The 16,355-nt window shown below is 40.8% G+C and overlaps 1 protein-coding gene across 2 annotated transcripts in view; it reads right to left on the bottom strand.

The window, feature by feature from the left end:
- Positions 1–11,704, bottom strand: part of eml2 (EMAP like 2) — a 30,152-nt gene extending 18,448 nt beyond the window's left edge. The window contains exons 1-4 of one of the 2 annotated variants that reach the window (XM_054596739.1): positions 11,446–11,704; positions 1,592–1,831; positions 1,295–1,412; positions 927–1,028 (exon numbers count right to left, since the gene is read on the bottom strand). In XM_054596739.1, the coding sequence (XP_054452714.1) occupies positions 927–1,028; positions 1,295–1,412; positions 1,592–1,831; positions 11,446–11,518 (533 nt within the window). In that variant the 5' untranslated portion in view covers positions 11,519–11,704. The remainder of the gene's footprint in view (positions 1–926; positions 1,029–1,294; positions 1,413–1,591; positions 1,832–11,445) is intronic. The other variant, XM_054596746.1, reaches the window with a different exon arrangement.
- Between the last annotated feature and the right edge of the window lie 4,651 nt (positions 11,705–16,355).

Genomic DNA, 16,355 nt, shown 5'->3' with positions numbered 1-16,355 from the left:
GCTTTAAACAGCTGCAGGGATAGCATAGCATGAAGGTGTAGCATGATATGCATTTTGAAAACTTACCTAACACTTATGTAAAAGCAACAAAGCAGCCTTTCAGACATCAAAACTAATTGATGGTCTAAAATCACTTTATGTGCTGGTTCCAGATCAAATAAACTACAGTCTGCCCACGGAGAGATTTTCAATTGTAAAGTTTTTTTCTTAGTAGCTGGAAAATATTTGCCGCATTTTATGTAGCTGTCCTATCAGTGTTGAAATGTAAGTCATTATTCCTATATTGACTGATAAAACTGAGTTTGCAGCTGTAAAATCTGCATCCGGCACCAACATTTGATGCTACAGTGACGTAGTTGGATGCAAGGCAGAACTATACATTTCTATTTCAACTTAGATTTCTAGTCTCCACCTCTGGGAAACACTCTATGCCGCTCAAAACTCACTTGTTTTTTGCGCTTGTTTTGCTAACTTTTTACGGTGCCAACAACAAAAGGCATCTCAGAATATAAGTGAAGAGGATGTTATGGACGAGAATACATTTTATTATTACTTTTTGCATATTTACCCTGAAATCTAAATTCTACATATCTAAATATCTCCATGTTGCTGTAACCAATGACACTCTTCTCGCCGCCTCTGACTGTCACACAGTGAGTTCAGACTGACTGATTGTGGTCGAGTCTGTCTACAGACAGAGAGACAGAGTGGAGAGGTAAGGTAGCTCATTATGACAACCTACAGTGAGCCCTGATGACCCACGATACACAAACATCTTCTCTGGGCTTGTTAAGAGGAAAAAGGAGTATTTCGTTTTCATGGCAACGTTGGGAGCAGTATCAGGTAGTGAGAAGATGTTCATGGATCTAGAAACACAGCGTGTAACATCCACAAGATACACCGTCACGCTGGACGAGGCTGCTAACCTTTTTCCTCCTCCGGAGCTGCTGGAGGAGGTGGTTCGACTCCGACTCTCCGCTCCCATCTCTTTCCTCACCAGGGTGAGACGCTCTGTGGACATACTTTTCCTGAAGGTGAGAAAGAGAAAAAAAAAAAAAGAGTAGTAAATGAGAAATCAGTGTGTTTGGACAATTGGAACTTATCTTTACCATTCTTCACATCTACTACACAAGTTAAATCATTTCCCTGGTTAGACGGGGGTCTTAGAAATTAAACTAGGGGTGACGGATAAGGAAAAATGAAATGTGAGGGAATATTGTTATTTTTGGACGACACAGCAAAAAAACTCGGACTCGGACTCAGATTGATCTTTTCCGTTTTGTGCTTTGCTTACCTCTTAATGGACTGTAGCACCTCCTTTTTAGGAGAGGACGGGGAGGAGAGGAGGCGTTTCTGCTGAACGTAGCCGTTACTCAGCGGTCTGGAGGGGAGAGCCTGCAGGAGCTGCCGCACTGAAAGGTAACAGACTGTTGTGAGCTGCAGCAGAAGACAGATGCTAATAATCTGGGACATGGTATGTAATGGTTGCAGGAACATGTGGACAGAAATACCGATGATGACATGATGACTGATGAGAAGCCTAACCAGCTGGGAAAGGCTGCAGGATGTTGATTCTCTGTTGCTCGGTTACCTTTCTTACCCTTGGTAGGTGGTGCTGAAGCTGTGGTGGCCAGAGGTCTCCTCCCAGCGGCATGGACGCCTCCCGGCTGCGGCCCCAGGCTCTGCTCCTCACAGTAGCCCAGCCGGCGCAGGGCGTCTGCAAGGGCGGCCTTCAACAGCTGGATCTCGTCCTCCTGCAGCTGCAGCTTCTGCTCCAGGTGGGAAATCCGGTCCTCCATGTCCATGTTGCTGCCGGCCGACACCGTGTCATCTGGAAAAGGGGAGAGGGAGGTGTTAAGGTTTAGATTCGAGCTGATGGGACATGATGGGGAGGTAAGAGAATATTACCTCTTTTCATTATAAATTCAAACACAGTGTGGGGACTACTAAAACTTACTGTATTTTAAAATATGTAGCCGGATCAGCCTCCTGAATTTGCACCTCAAAATGCTGTCAAAACTTTTATTCATAATTGCCAACACAGCCCCCATAATTACGACTGGGAAATAGGCAGAAAAAAAGGCACGTAGCAAACAAAAAACCTTGCCAAAAAAAACAAAAAATACGACCCATCATCACTTAGACACAAATTACCATGTGACCTCTGTGTTTTGCGGAATGAAATGAGTATTTTTTTACATGACAAATTATGAACACGACAGATTCGCAAAGGATTAGAATCATAAACGACCTTCGTAATTATTACAAATTACTAGAAGTCCCCGGTGCAAATAGGGCTATGGTCAATAGAGAAATACAAGGGGAAAGACAGGGTTCAGTCTGACAAATGCTAGATTTTATGGACGTGCAGTGCTGAAAGAAAACTGCAACGTGTGAGGGAAGACAATACGAGATGTGCATCGGTGTGTAAGAAAGTAAGAAACATAGAGAATTAAAGTATACGAACCATGAGTAGCTGCTGCTTGGATACTTGAACATTCAGGGTAATTTATTTGGACATAAACACAAGCAGCTGCTTTAGCTGAGTGTTATAGATACCTGCTACTGTTGCTTTGTGAATCAGCGGTTTAGAGTTTCTCAGGTGGCATAAGAGCATACAGGAAACTTGACTGGTTTTTAATAATTTAGACTCTGTGTGTGAGTGTGAGCGACAGAAGGAGCACAACACCAGATACCAGGTTGTGTGGTTGCTTTGTATGGACAGCATGGGAGAGAAGAGAAAATGAAAAAAGGAAGAGGGATGGAGTCAGAGAGAGACAGAGAGACAAAGCTTTGTCCTCTGAATTACATCCTCATGCATTAAGATTTAAAAGGAGCCCTGTGGGGTTTATAACTACCAGTGAACAGTTTTGCCCGGCAGGTTTCCATTTGTTTGTATCGTTCGATCATTTTGTTTAGCATCACCATCGCAGCCAACTGCAGAGGGCAGTAAGGTCAATGTGTAAATAATACTCGTCCAAAGTGTTCACAAATATTCGTTTTTGCAAATGTTTTATGCGGAAGGGAATACATTTGAAATATGTGTTTTGCCTCCGGGATACAAGCAGTTTGTTTTGGTAAGATACACTGATTGTAGACATTAATATTGACAAGAGAACTCCCAAGGGCCACAGGGTACCTGTAAATGTAAAAAAAAAAAAAAAAAGAAGCTAGATTTGATGACAATGCCGGTTTGTCAGTTGACATCAGTTGAAATTTTGTGCAGACATTCGTAGGCGATGACTCCTACTGACCACCAAGTCTAAACATTTCGATCAGTGCAATACTTTGGTTTATGACCCAAAAACTTGCAAAACGAATGGCATTCCCATCAGTTATGCATTTATGTTTAGTGCTAGTAAGCAAATGTTGGGATTCAAGGATCATTTATTGTGATTATGCAACACATGGATGCACAATGAATTTCAGTTGTAGCCCAATTTCAACACAACAAACCCATGACAGACAGAACATAACAGAAACAGTAGTACATTCCTGTAGGGCATTCTTTGAATTTGCATCATAAGGAATGTAAACAGCAGCAACAAAAACCATTCTGCAGGCAGCCCACATGGCCGACATCTGCACACCAGAAACTCAACGTGAGGAAAACATTTAATATTGAACCTGCTACACATCAACATGTAAGCATGTCATTGTGAGCATGTAGCAGCTAGCTTATTAAAAAAAACCAACCTGTGCATAATGTTCAGTCTTAATTATAAATAAAGCGGTACATTATACTTAGGGTTAATTAGCAAATGTAAGCATGCTAACAGGCTTAACTAAGAAAGTGAACATGGTAAATATTAAGCCTGCTACACGTCAACATGTTAGCATTGCCATTTTGAGCATGTAGCATTTAGCTAAAGAACAACAACAAGGAGCCGAAGTGCAGCCTCACAGAGATCCCTCATGGCTTCTCTCACCTGTTAAGGAGCAAACAGTAATCAGTCTTTAATTGATTACTGAAACTCCCAAACTTTCCATATATTATATATATATATATATACACACACACACCAAAAAAACTAGCGGCCGTTAATTCCATCCCTCCTTCCTCTCATATTGAATTGAACTCTTTCCAGCCTAAATCGTACCCAATCCTCACACCCACCCTGATGACATCACCACAGGCATAGCTAGATTATCGAAGGCAAACTGCCCAGTGAGGATTATTAATCTGTGGCCCACATTAACAGATTACAGCCTGATAAAAAAATAAAACACGTTTCTGGGTTGGATGGAACGTCTGGACTCTTCAAGCATCCTACATTTTAAAACCCTGTCTGCTCTCTGTCATGAAGTTACAACCATCGTGGTCTCAAATGTAGATTTTTATTCTAAAACAAGGGACAAACTTTTTGAATATGACACTAACTTGCAAAGAAGTACACTTGAACAAATACAGTACTCTGCAAAGATGAGGTGGGAACTAAAAATCTGCAACGGGCTGGTAGGTTTTTCTATTAATCCACACTGAATATGCTATTATTAATGAAAGAAATATTGAATCTCATCGAATAACTACAGATTCAGAAAGTGCTTAACTGGTCAGTATCAGCCTTCAAACACCGGTTTCACTAAAGACTTTATCGTTCTTTTGGCTATACTATACAGTACCAACAAGCCAAAATAGCTACAAATTATTCAAATATCACCTTAACGTCTTAAGTAGACATAGGTTGTGTCTCAAACTGCTAAAGATAAAAACATATCAATTACACTAAAAGAGACAAATTGCTAAAATAAACCAACTTAACACACTAGAATATCTCCTAAATAAAACTCAGCACACTCTTCAATAAACATCTCCCATGAGCTCACTGTCTTAATGATTTTCATTGCAAAAGCATTTGAGCCGCAACGGTTTGAAGTATTAACTATTAACATGCAATAAAAGAGCACTGTATGAGTCACACTGCTTCAGAGCCAGCCAATGCGCTGCTCCCAGCATGCATCAGTTCAGCGGTGTAAGGTGAGACGGGGGACGGGGGGCACAGAGAGTACTGTTGTACTGTAACTGTATCACATCCTGCAGTCAAATATGACAGGGCCTAAAGGGAAATCCAGCTTCAGATTTACATACAGACACCAAGCTAAAGGGAGATTTTGCATGAACCAGCAGCATGATGTCAGATTATCTAAAGCCTACACCATCGTTTCCCCTCTTAAACATCTGCTAATTTATCTGATGTATGAGGATGGGACTGGTTTATCCAAATGAGAGAAGACTTTTGTCAGCTTCTTTTTTTTTTTTTTTTTTTTTTTTTTTTTTTAAGGTTTAGTTTATTGCATTTATTTGTCGTGGACCAAAAAACATTAATCTCATACGAAGAGAAGAGATTTAGCCTCTGGCACATTTCCGTGTGCGCAATTAATACTAATACGAGTTCAAAATGACAGTAAATACTTTATTCAATCATACATTCAAACATATGCCAGCTTCTAAAAGCCTTTCAATAGACTCTAAATGCCGGTTCAGAGTCAATGACCCATTTGATAATTAAATGAATCATGGAAAGTGAATTCACATGAAAGTAGATGTTTTTTTGGATAGAACAATACAAATAAAGCGACCTCTCGCCTCCTGAAGGCTGTCTGACTGTCCTGCCACTGAATGTTAGCTACTCTAACATTCCTCCATCTACCAATCACATAGATGATGACAAAAACCACCACAGTAAGTCACAGTAGTTCAAGAACAATTCAAACTTTAACCTGCCGGAGAAATGAAGCACTTGTTTTTTTAGTTTTTTTTTTTACAGTATTTAAAAGAAACTTCTCTTTCTCATAATAGAATGCAGGCGAAGCCAAAACACAAAGTGAACTAGTGAGCAGAAGAGAGAGAAACAAACTATCGGAGGTAGTTGAGGACAGATTGTTGGTGGGAGGAAGGAACAGAAAGGACTCGCACTGAGAGAAACAGAGGAGAATGATTCATCTTTAGCTGAATTGCGGCGAGGTTCTCGTTTATCCAGACTGCCAGAAGGCGCGCCGATTTGGACGGAGACACCACATGAGGAGGACACCGGGACAGAACACGGGAGAGACGGTTTTAGAGTCTAAAATAGCTCCATATTCTCCACACTACTACACACTGAGGCAGGTTTATACTCATTCTCGAGAGTACATACTGTGTGTATAGTAAGGCAGTTACCTCTACTACTATTCCTGCTTTAAAAAAGGTGCTTTTAAGTTGCATTGTGAGAAAATTTCCCAAAACTTCTGAGCACATGTGGGATTCTTTGTGGAGAAACTCAGGTTTACAGGTTTAATCTGTTGATTAAATCAACTAATCGATTAGTCAGAAGCTTCACTACAAAATGGCACTATTAGCGGACTATTTGCTACAAAGATTTTTTTACTGCCAGGGTACAAAAAGTTTTTTCTGAGGGGTGCCACCAGAGAATCAAACCTCAGAAGTGCTTTGAGTTAAATCCTAATCTTATTCTAAAGTACTAATCTTACTTCAAAAGCCTACAATTAGCAGGTTAGCATACGCGCTAACGACTCGTGGATCCTGACACGCTGAATGTTAACATGTTTGCATGCAAATGCATAGAGCATGAAATGTTCAACATGCACTCAGTTTTATGTAAATAGGTATATTCACTGTTATGTTGAGGGGGGTTGTCTTTCAGCCTGATGAACCGCAAGATAGATAAAACGTGTTAGCATGTTAACATTTATAGACATCTAGCTTGAGTTGCAGCACTGCTGACATTCTTTACATTTAACTGAACATGTTGCATTTTATATATACTGAAGATAAAGAGCAAGAGAGATGAGGGATGCATAGAAAGAGAGGGGTGGAAAAGAAAAAAGATGGCGAGATCAGCAGGGTTCACCTTCATCTCCTCTCTCCAGACAGCACACCTGTTCATAAAACGCTGCAGAGCCTCCTACTTGCACATTTGCCCTTGGATTGTCACACACACACACACACACACACACACACACACACACACACACACACACACACACACACACACACACACACACACACACACACACACACACACACACACACACACACACACACACACACACACACACACACACAGCTAACTTCACTCTCCATCCCAGCACAGACACACATTACTGTCAAGTGTTACTTGAAACCCAGCTGACACGAGGCAGATGCAGACACAGGGTCAAAACAAGAGTCAAAACGGTGGTGGACAAAAAAAAGAGAGGGATGGATGGAGAGGAGGAGGAGTTGGAAGAGAAGGGAGTAAAAGGAAAGATGGAGAAGATGTGGATGATGAAATGCAGAGGTGTGTGTGTGAGAGAGAGATGCTGCCAGAGAGAGAGAGACAGTGAGATGGACAATGGGAGGTTGGTGCAGGGCAATGAGAGAATTGCTGTCTGCTGAAATATTCATGGTGCAGTGAAGTGATCCCGTCTCGTCCTACCTGCCATAGTGCTCACTCACTAAATGCCTGGTCACTCCTCCTGTCAGTCAGAACCAGCCGGTCAGTCCACAGCACAGTCGGTCAGCTTTTCCACTCTTCTTCCCCCAGAGGCTTTCTGGACTCACACTCCCTCCCCTCCCCGTCTGGGATCAGATCACTCCCTCTCTCCATCACACACACACACACACACACACACACACATTCACAAACTCCCATCCTCACCCCGCTCGGGCCACTCCCTCCTCCGACTCCACTCGCTCCCTTGCTTCCCGGAACCACTCCCCTCCTCCTTCCCCTCCTCCTCCTCACTAGTTAGCTATAGGCAGAGAGGACACAGGCAAAAGAGGTGGAGCCTGGCGCAGGGCCACAAACACTTACACACACACACACACACACACACACACACACACACACACTGCACCAGCTTCTGAACAGCCAGGCACCACCAGGAAGAGATGCTGCAGAGCCAGACAGACACAAGGACCAAGGACACTGACACTGACACTGACACACACATAGATTTACGTACAAGTAAACTTCACGATGGACAAATTCAGCGGCTCTCATGTCACAAAGTGTTCTTGTTCGGTCTCTAAAGAAAGTCTGAATTAGATAAATCTAGTGATACTATATTATATATTTTTGTCAACAAATCCCATGAAAATGACCAAAACCACCACTTATTGTCTGTTAAGCCAAAGCCCCATAAATCTTCTTCCGCTGTGCCAAAGAACTGTTGTCCAAAAACTTTTAAAAAAGCACTGTTGCCCTGGGTGACATGGTCCTTTATTACCATTACCATAGTTTATTTGGACTCGATCCCACACACACCATCCCGCTGCCCCAAATACACACTATAGAGCACCGATTTGGATAATCCACAACTGAAAATAAAGATTTCCATCTTGTGTGAGAACCGATCGATTCAGGTCCACAGACAGGGTACTGAGAGACTAACAAACAATGCTGCTTTTGCATTTTCGACAAAAAGAAAAATATAACATAACACCAATCTCATCCTTTAACTTAAACTGAAAGAGCAAAAGGAATAGCATCTTAAACCAAAGGGAAACCAGTCTTTAAATAGATGGAGTACAGTCCTATAATGCTCTTCAAATGATCAAATTCTACAATTCATCATCCTTCAACATCCTCGTTCAAAACCTGTTGGATAAACTGTTTGTTCCTCTTCTGCATCTGACACACCATACTGAGGCAAAACCCTGCAGCACAATCAGCTAAGTGATTTAAGTGATTTCCTTTTAATCACAGGTCTCTGTGATTGACAGCTCTTCTTGCTGCAACACCGCTTCACTCGTCTCATCTCCATCTACAGCTGAAAGATCGCACTGTACACATGCACTGCATGGATGCCTCTACAGCGGTACCCTCCCACGCTGTAGATGTGCTCCTGGTGTCATAGTGCACTGTGTTCACACAGAGGTTACCTTTAACCACTCAGAAGCTGAAGCTGAATTTTTTTTAAGGGAAAGATTCCACCCTCTTTGCCATAATTTAATTGTGTAGATGTGAGCACTAAGTATTCTCCACACCCTGCTGGTGATTAAATTCAATCTGAGAGTGAAACACAAAACTGCAAAGAGAAACAGCTCATACATCCTGCAGACACTGAAGACAACGTTTAATTTCTATCTACCTACATTTTAAATGTTTCATGTAGTGTTGATTTTAGGTATGAAAATGTTTTGGGGATTAAAAACTTGTAATGGCGTGCTTTTGGTGCAGTCTGCTTGATTAGGACGTAGCAAACAAGAAAAAGTGTGTCTTGCTAATCCTGAAGGTTTGTTTTATGCTGCTTGTGGAATTAACCTCAACTGGATCATTTAGATACCAGGCTCATTCACTTCTGTAAAGGGAGAAAACAAAGAGTATTTTTTTCATAAGACGTGTGAACCAGGTGGCCGAGGCGAGCGGATGTCACGTACACTGATAAGGAGGATCTCTGGTTACAGTGAGAGAACAGATGGCAGAGGAGGAAAGACGGACGGACACGCAATAATAAAAGGAAGAAGGAAGATGGTCGATTGAAGGAACGCCTCACTGCACTGCTGAGACCAACAGCTGTTATCATCATCCTCCAGCCTGCGCACAGCGGAGTGAAAACACCTCACCGCCGTTTCCCACCTGGCGTCTCAGGTTAGGTTCTAACTTCGCAAAGACCTATATTTAAGCAGCAATTTCAGCACATACGGTAAACGTGTTTTCTATCACGATTCACCATTAAATACTACACTATAATATTTTTACCGAGTGCTTCAAGGCTGTCGTCTTCATTGCTACAATAATCCCCATTATCCTACAGATCTTTAAGCCCTAGGAGCAATTTTTCAGGATTGTCTTTCCTACAAGTCACGACCCAAAAAATGGGCTAAAATACCTTTGTGTGTGTCGGCATATGAACGGTTGCAGCATGGTTCCTTACGGCATGAAATGGAGCCTCAGAAACGCTGGTTGGATTATGAACCTGCAGACTGTTGAGCCTTTGACACATAGTAACAGGAGGAGCTCAGACTGAAGCGTCCTTGATAAGCCGCTGAATCTCTCCCGGCTCAGGAGGGATTGACCTCTGAACTTTGGGTTCAGGAGGGCATCAAAACAACTTCTGTAAATGTCAGCAAACACCCTACAGGCCTCTTTTCCTCTACTTGTGAGAACCTTCCCTTGGACTCTCATTCTCTGATCTCAGTCCTACGTTAAACCTAAACCACTCTGCAGAAATAAAAGGGGTCTGATCCCTCACTGCAGGACCAGCTGTCGCTCGACGAGCCCTTCTGGTCACCTGCAGCTGACTTTATTCACTTTACATTTTTATTTTCCTTCCTCGGTGCACAGGACTCGTGCGTTTGTCTCTCGGCTTAACTTAAATCTTGACACCTGCGAGCTACAGGAGGCTTTTGGACCACAACACTCTCCAAGCGGTCTGTGACATCTTGAACAGCGGGCACGATCAGACTCCCGTGACCCCCTCGCTGTGTCCTGCACCTGCCGCTCAATATGGCTGGCTGGTTCCTCTCGGATCACCGGGTCAGTTTACATGCATTCGTTTACCATCTCTAAGAAGTGACAACGCCTAAAGTAAAACTGGCATCTACTGCGTTTGAAACAGAGACACTACTTAACAGTCGTCCATCGTCACCACCGCAGATATGATCTGTCCTGACAGCAGCAGCATTTGCATGATATTTGTAAAGCAGGATGTTATAGCTACAGAGACTCATAGCTGCAGCAGGGAGAAGAGCAGCATATGAAACTGCCAAATGGCCAACAGAGACCATCATGTATTTCAAAAATCAAGATAATGGACCACATCCTGGTAATATTGTAATCATAACAAGGTCCCATTCATGATGCCAACCACCATCCTTCCAGATTGTGAGTTTTGTTTTGAAGCTGTGCATTCAATCATACCAGAGGCAAATGACACAGAATCATTGATTACTGATGAGTTCATAAGAAGGTAGATTTAGCCTGATATACTTCACTCTCCAACCCCTAAATAATTACCAAAAATACTATAATCAGAGCCCAAAATAAAATATTATTAAAGGTATATACAAAAATATATATATATAAAAAAAATAAAATATTATTAAATATATATATATATATAAATATATATAATATATATATATATATATATATATAATATAAATATATATATATATATATAAATATAATATATATATATATATATATATAATATATATATATATAAATATATATATATATATATATATATATATATATATAAGCAAGCATTGCAAGAATATTGCAAGAATATTGAAGATTTTTTTTTTAATGAAACTGTAGATTTGCATCGAAACTGGCTAATTTGATCAGATTGTGTGTTTTTTCTGCAGCCTCTCATCTGTGTCATGGTCAATACATTTCTGGTTCGATTCGTGCACATGTGGTAACACATCCCAGGGCTCCATTCACATATAACTGACCATCTGACCATCTGTGTGTGTCTCTCTCTGTCTCCTGTGCTGAGGAGAAGCCTCACCGTTGTTGCAGTACTGCAGCAGCAGGTTGGTGCTGTCATACAGGCTCCCACACGAAGACATCCTCTCCGACATCCTCTCCTCTTCCTCTCCTTCCCAGCTCTTCCTCCTCTCGGCTCCTTTGTCCTCTCCCCTCTCCGTCTCCGTCTCTTCTCCACGCCGTCTCCCCCTCGTTCATAAACAGACAGACACATGCACCTGTACCTGCTCCTCCTGCTCCTCCAGCTCCTCCAGCTCCTCCTGCTCCTCCAGCTGCGTTAAGCTGCACACTGTGAATGCAGCACTTCCGTTTGAGACTTTCAAAATAAGGTTAATGGCGACAGGCACCACATTGGTGAATGTAAGGTTTATGTTATTATTATTATATTCCTTTATTGATCCCCATGGGGGAAATTCAAGTGTTGCAGCAGCTCAACTACACAGACACAGACAATAAATACACATACTATACAACTACACAGACAATAAATACACATACTATACAACTACACAGACAATAAATACACATACTATACAACTACACAGACAATAAATAATACACATACTATTAACAGACAATAAATACACATACTATACAATAGAACTGACAATAAATACAATACTATGTACACAGACAATAAATACACATACTATACAACTACACAGACAATAAATACACATACTATACAACTACACAGACAATAAATACACATACTATACAACTACACAGACACAGACAATATATACTATACAACTACACAGACACAGACAATAAATACACATACTATACAACAAAATATAGAACAGAATATGACAGTATATCCACATGGGGGGGCTGGTCAGCATAGTGTTGTTGTACAGTCTGATGGCAGTGGGCACAAATGAGCGTCTGAAGCTCCGTCCTGCTCTTTGGTAGAATCAGCCGATGGCTGAAAGAGCTGCCCAGCTGCCACAGTTCCTCATGGAGAGGGTGAGAGGGATTGTCCAGGATGGCTCCGAGTTTGGCCTTCATCCTCCTCTCACCCACTGACTCCAGACTTACATTTTAAAGAGAAATCTTTAGTATGTGCGCTTGAACATTATTTAAACAACATTTAAATGGCAGGTGTCATATACATAGACTACTACCACAGCGTCACTTAACTAAAACGTTTCTTGAGCTGTTAAATGTTTAGGCTAGGCTACAATTAAAATAACAGTCACACACATCATATTCATCTCTTAATAATGCCATATGTTTTTCACAGTGATTGTTACTGTTATATTTCCCTCATCCTTCGCTTTCCAGGAGATTTCCAGCCCATTACCTCCTCAAAAGAATATCACAATATCACTTTTATGATTGTATTTTTAAATACAGATAGAGCTATATTATTCCCCGTAACAGCTGTGCTAATAATTTAAGTATAATATATATTAGTTCATGAATAAATTCACTTGCGTGTGTACTGCCATCAGACTGTATAACAACAGCGGAGACCACAGTCTGTCAACATGCTGACCAGCCCCCATGTGGATATACCATGTGGATATACTGTACATTTTTTTACATTTTTATTTTATTCTATTTTTTATTTTTTATTTTAGTTGTATAGTATGTGTATTTATTGTCTGTGTAGTTGTATAGTATGTGTATTTATTGTCTGTGTAGTTGTATTATGTGTATTCTGTGTAGTTGTATAGTATGTGTATTTATTGTCTGTGTAGTTGTATAGTAGTATGTAGTTGTATTTATTGTCTGTGTAGTTGTATAGTATGTGTATTTGTGTCTGTTTAGTTGTTGTATGTGTATTTATTGTCTGTGTAGTTGTATAGTATGTGTATTTATTGTCTGTGTAGTTGTATAGTATGTGTATTTATTGTCTGTGTAGTTGAGCTGCTGCAACACTTGAATTTCCCCCATGGGGATCAATAAAGGAATATAATAATTAGTGTGACGAACAAGCGCTTTTATTTTGACAAACAGACACCGTCGGCTTCCGGTATCAATCTATTTGACAACCGTCGGCTTGATGGAATCTTCCCGCCTGCCCTGCGTACCGCTGTTACTATAGCAACAGCCTCTCCACCAGATCCGGCTCATGAATAATTAATTGGGAAACGGTGCGGAACACACGTGTTCGTAATTGATACCTGAAGCCAAAGACTAATTAGGCAAAGCGGGAGGATAACCCCCTGAAACACGATCAAGTGGTAAAAGTACAAATTCCAAAACGAATTATTTTTTGGTCTATATTGTCAAATAATTATATATATATAAATACACATACTATACAACTACACAGACAATAAATACACATACTATACAACTACACAGACAATAAATACACATACTATACAACTACACAGACTATAAATACACATACTATACAACTACACAGACAATAAATACACATACTATACAACTACACAGACAATAAATACACATACTATACAACTACACAGACAATAAATACACATACTATACAACTACACAGACAATAAATACACATACTATACAACTACACAGACAATAAATACACATACTATACAACTACACAGACAATAAATACACATACTATACAACTACACAGACAATAAATACACATACTATACAACTACACAGACAATAAATACACATACTATACTATACTATACTATATGGTAATATGTAATATATATATAGAAATATAGTTAGAACGATATCATGTTAACATAAGAACGACTTTCTTCTTTTAATGTGTAAAATTCTGAGCTTACCTACATTTTCTGAAGATGAGAGTATCAAACACCATAATACAATTTGGTAAGTAAATTTGCCGTTCTATCTATCTATCTATCTATCTATCTATCTATCTATCTATCTATCTATCTATCTATCTATCTATCAATCTTAATTTTCAGAAACTGTTTATTACGTTACACAATCAAGGAATATGGTTAGATGAATGGTGCGTAACAGTAAACACTGTGCAATTGTATTAGACATCATTTAAAAATAGAAAAGTTGAAAATGTACAATAAAATATGGCAGACAAACAAACAAATACATAAGAGTATGTTAAAACAAGTATTTTATCAAAGTGTTAAGTGTAAATTAATAGAGAAAAGCTGTGCAAGGGTGTGTAAAACTGTGCAATTGTCCTATTCGTAGTAGTTTGTAGTTTGTAGCACTTATTATATTCATATTAGTCTGTTGCAATTATTGTTTTCGTAGTAATTTGCCCCTGCACTGTACTTTTGCTCTGGTTTATGCTTTAAGATGCTTGTTTAAGAAAGGAGATGCACTTATGACTTCTGGTGACTAGTAGTTCTCTTGAATACCTATGTTGAATACACTTCCTGTAAGTCGCTTTGGATAAAAGCGTCTGCTAAATGACTGTAATGTAATGTAACTGTAACTGTGAGCAAATGTCCTGGTAATGTAAGTGTGTGAGTCAGTGGAGGTACCAGGCATTGTTGATGATCCCAACTGCAGATGGGAAGAAACTGTTTTTGTGGCGTGAAGTATTGGTTCTGATGGACTGCAGCCTCCTGCCAGAAAAAGGGACCCAACAGTTTGTGTCTAGGATGAGAGAGGGATGGGGAGGCAAACAACTTGTTGAGGGACGGCAGATTGCAGCAAATCAACCTCTGATGGAGGAGCTGAGGATGGACTCAATGATGGCAGTCTATCTATCATATATTTATCCACCCATCCATCCTTCAATCGATCCCATCCTATCAACCCACCCATCATTACTCTTTGGGAGACAGTTGTGTATTTTGTTATGAAGTTTGGTTTACTGTTTTATAGAATTTATATAATAAAGCTACTTTGAGTAACCCATGGATTCTATTCACTGATTGTGTTTTGAAAGTAACAAACAATCACAGAAATGTCCTACATCATTACATCTACATGTGTGTGTGTGTGTGTGTAAATGGTAAATGGTGTACTTGTGTAGTGTTTTCTAGTCTTGACCACTGCGTTTAAATGGACTGTACCCATTCACACCCATTATACTGCGCTCATTTCTGAAGTCTTGGGTGACCACTCAAAGCGCTTTTACATTACTAATCATTCACCCATTCACACCCATTCATACACTGATGGCACAGCCTTCGGGAGCAACTCAGGGTCAAGTGTCTTGCCCAAGGACACATCGACATGGACTGCCGGAGCCAGGGATCGAACCGCCGATCCTCTGATTGGAGGACGACCCTGCTCTCCACTGAGCCACAGCCGTGTGTGTGTCTGTCTGTCTGTCTGTCTGATTGTGTCTGTCTGTCTGTCTGTCTGTCTGTCTGTCTGTCTGACTCTGTGTGTGTGTCTGTGTGTCTGTCTCTCTGTGTGTGTGTGTGTGTGTGTGTGTGTCTGTCTGTCTGTGTCTGTCTGTCTGTCTGTCTGTCTGTGTGTGTCTGTCTGTCTGTCTGTCTCTGTGTGTGTGTGTGTGTGTGTGTGTCTGTCTGTCTGTCTGTCTGTGTGTCTGTCTGTGTCTGTCTGTCTGTCTCTGTGTGTGTGTGTGTGTGTGTCTGTCTGTCTGTCTGTCTGTCTGTCTGTGTGTGTCTGTGTGTGTGTGTCTGTCTGTGTGTGTGTGTGTGTGTGTGTGTGTGTGTGTGTGTGTGTGTGTGTCTGTCTGTCTGTCTGTCTGTGTCTGTCTGTCTGTGTGTGTGTCTGTCTGTCTGTCTGTCTGTCTGTCTGTGTGTGTGTCTGTCTGTCTGTCTGTCTGTCTGTCTGTGTGTGTGTGTGTGTGTGTGTGTGTCTGTCTGTCTGTCTGTCTGTCTGTCTGTGTGTCTGTCTGTCTGTCTGTCTGTCTGTCTGTGTGTGTGTGTGTCTGTCTGTCTGTCTGTCTGTCTGTCTGTCTGTCTGTGTGTGTGTGTGTGTGTGTGTGTGTGTGTGTGTGTGTCTGTCTGTCTGTCTGTGTGTGTGTGGTCACATTAAACATACTCACTCTACAGAAGACCATAGCTG

The sequence above is a fragment of the Anoplopoma fimbria genome, chromosome 1 (assembly GCF_027596085.1).
Source record: "Anoplopoma fimbria isolate UVic2021 breed Golden Eagle Sablefish chromosome 1, Afim_UVic_2022, whole genome shotgun sequence".
In the NCBI taxonomy this organism is placed as follows: domain Eukaryota; kingdom Metazoa; phylum Chordata; class Actinopteri; order Perciformes; family Anoplopomatidae; genus Anoplopoma; species Anoplopoma fimbria.
The sequence above is the reverse complement of the archived record's forward strand: the minus strand, read 5'-3'. Positions and strand labels throughout refer to the sequence as shown.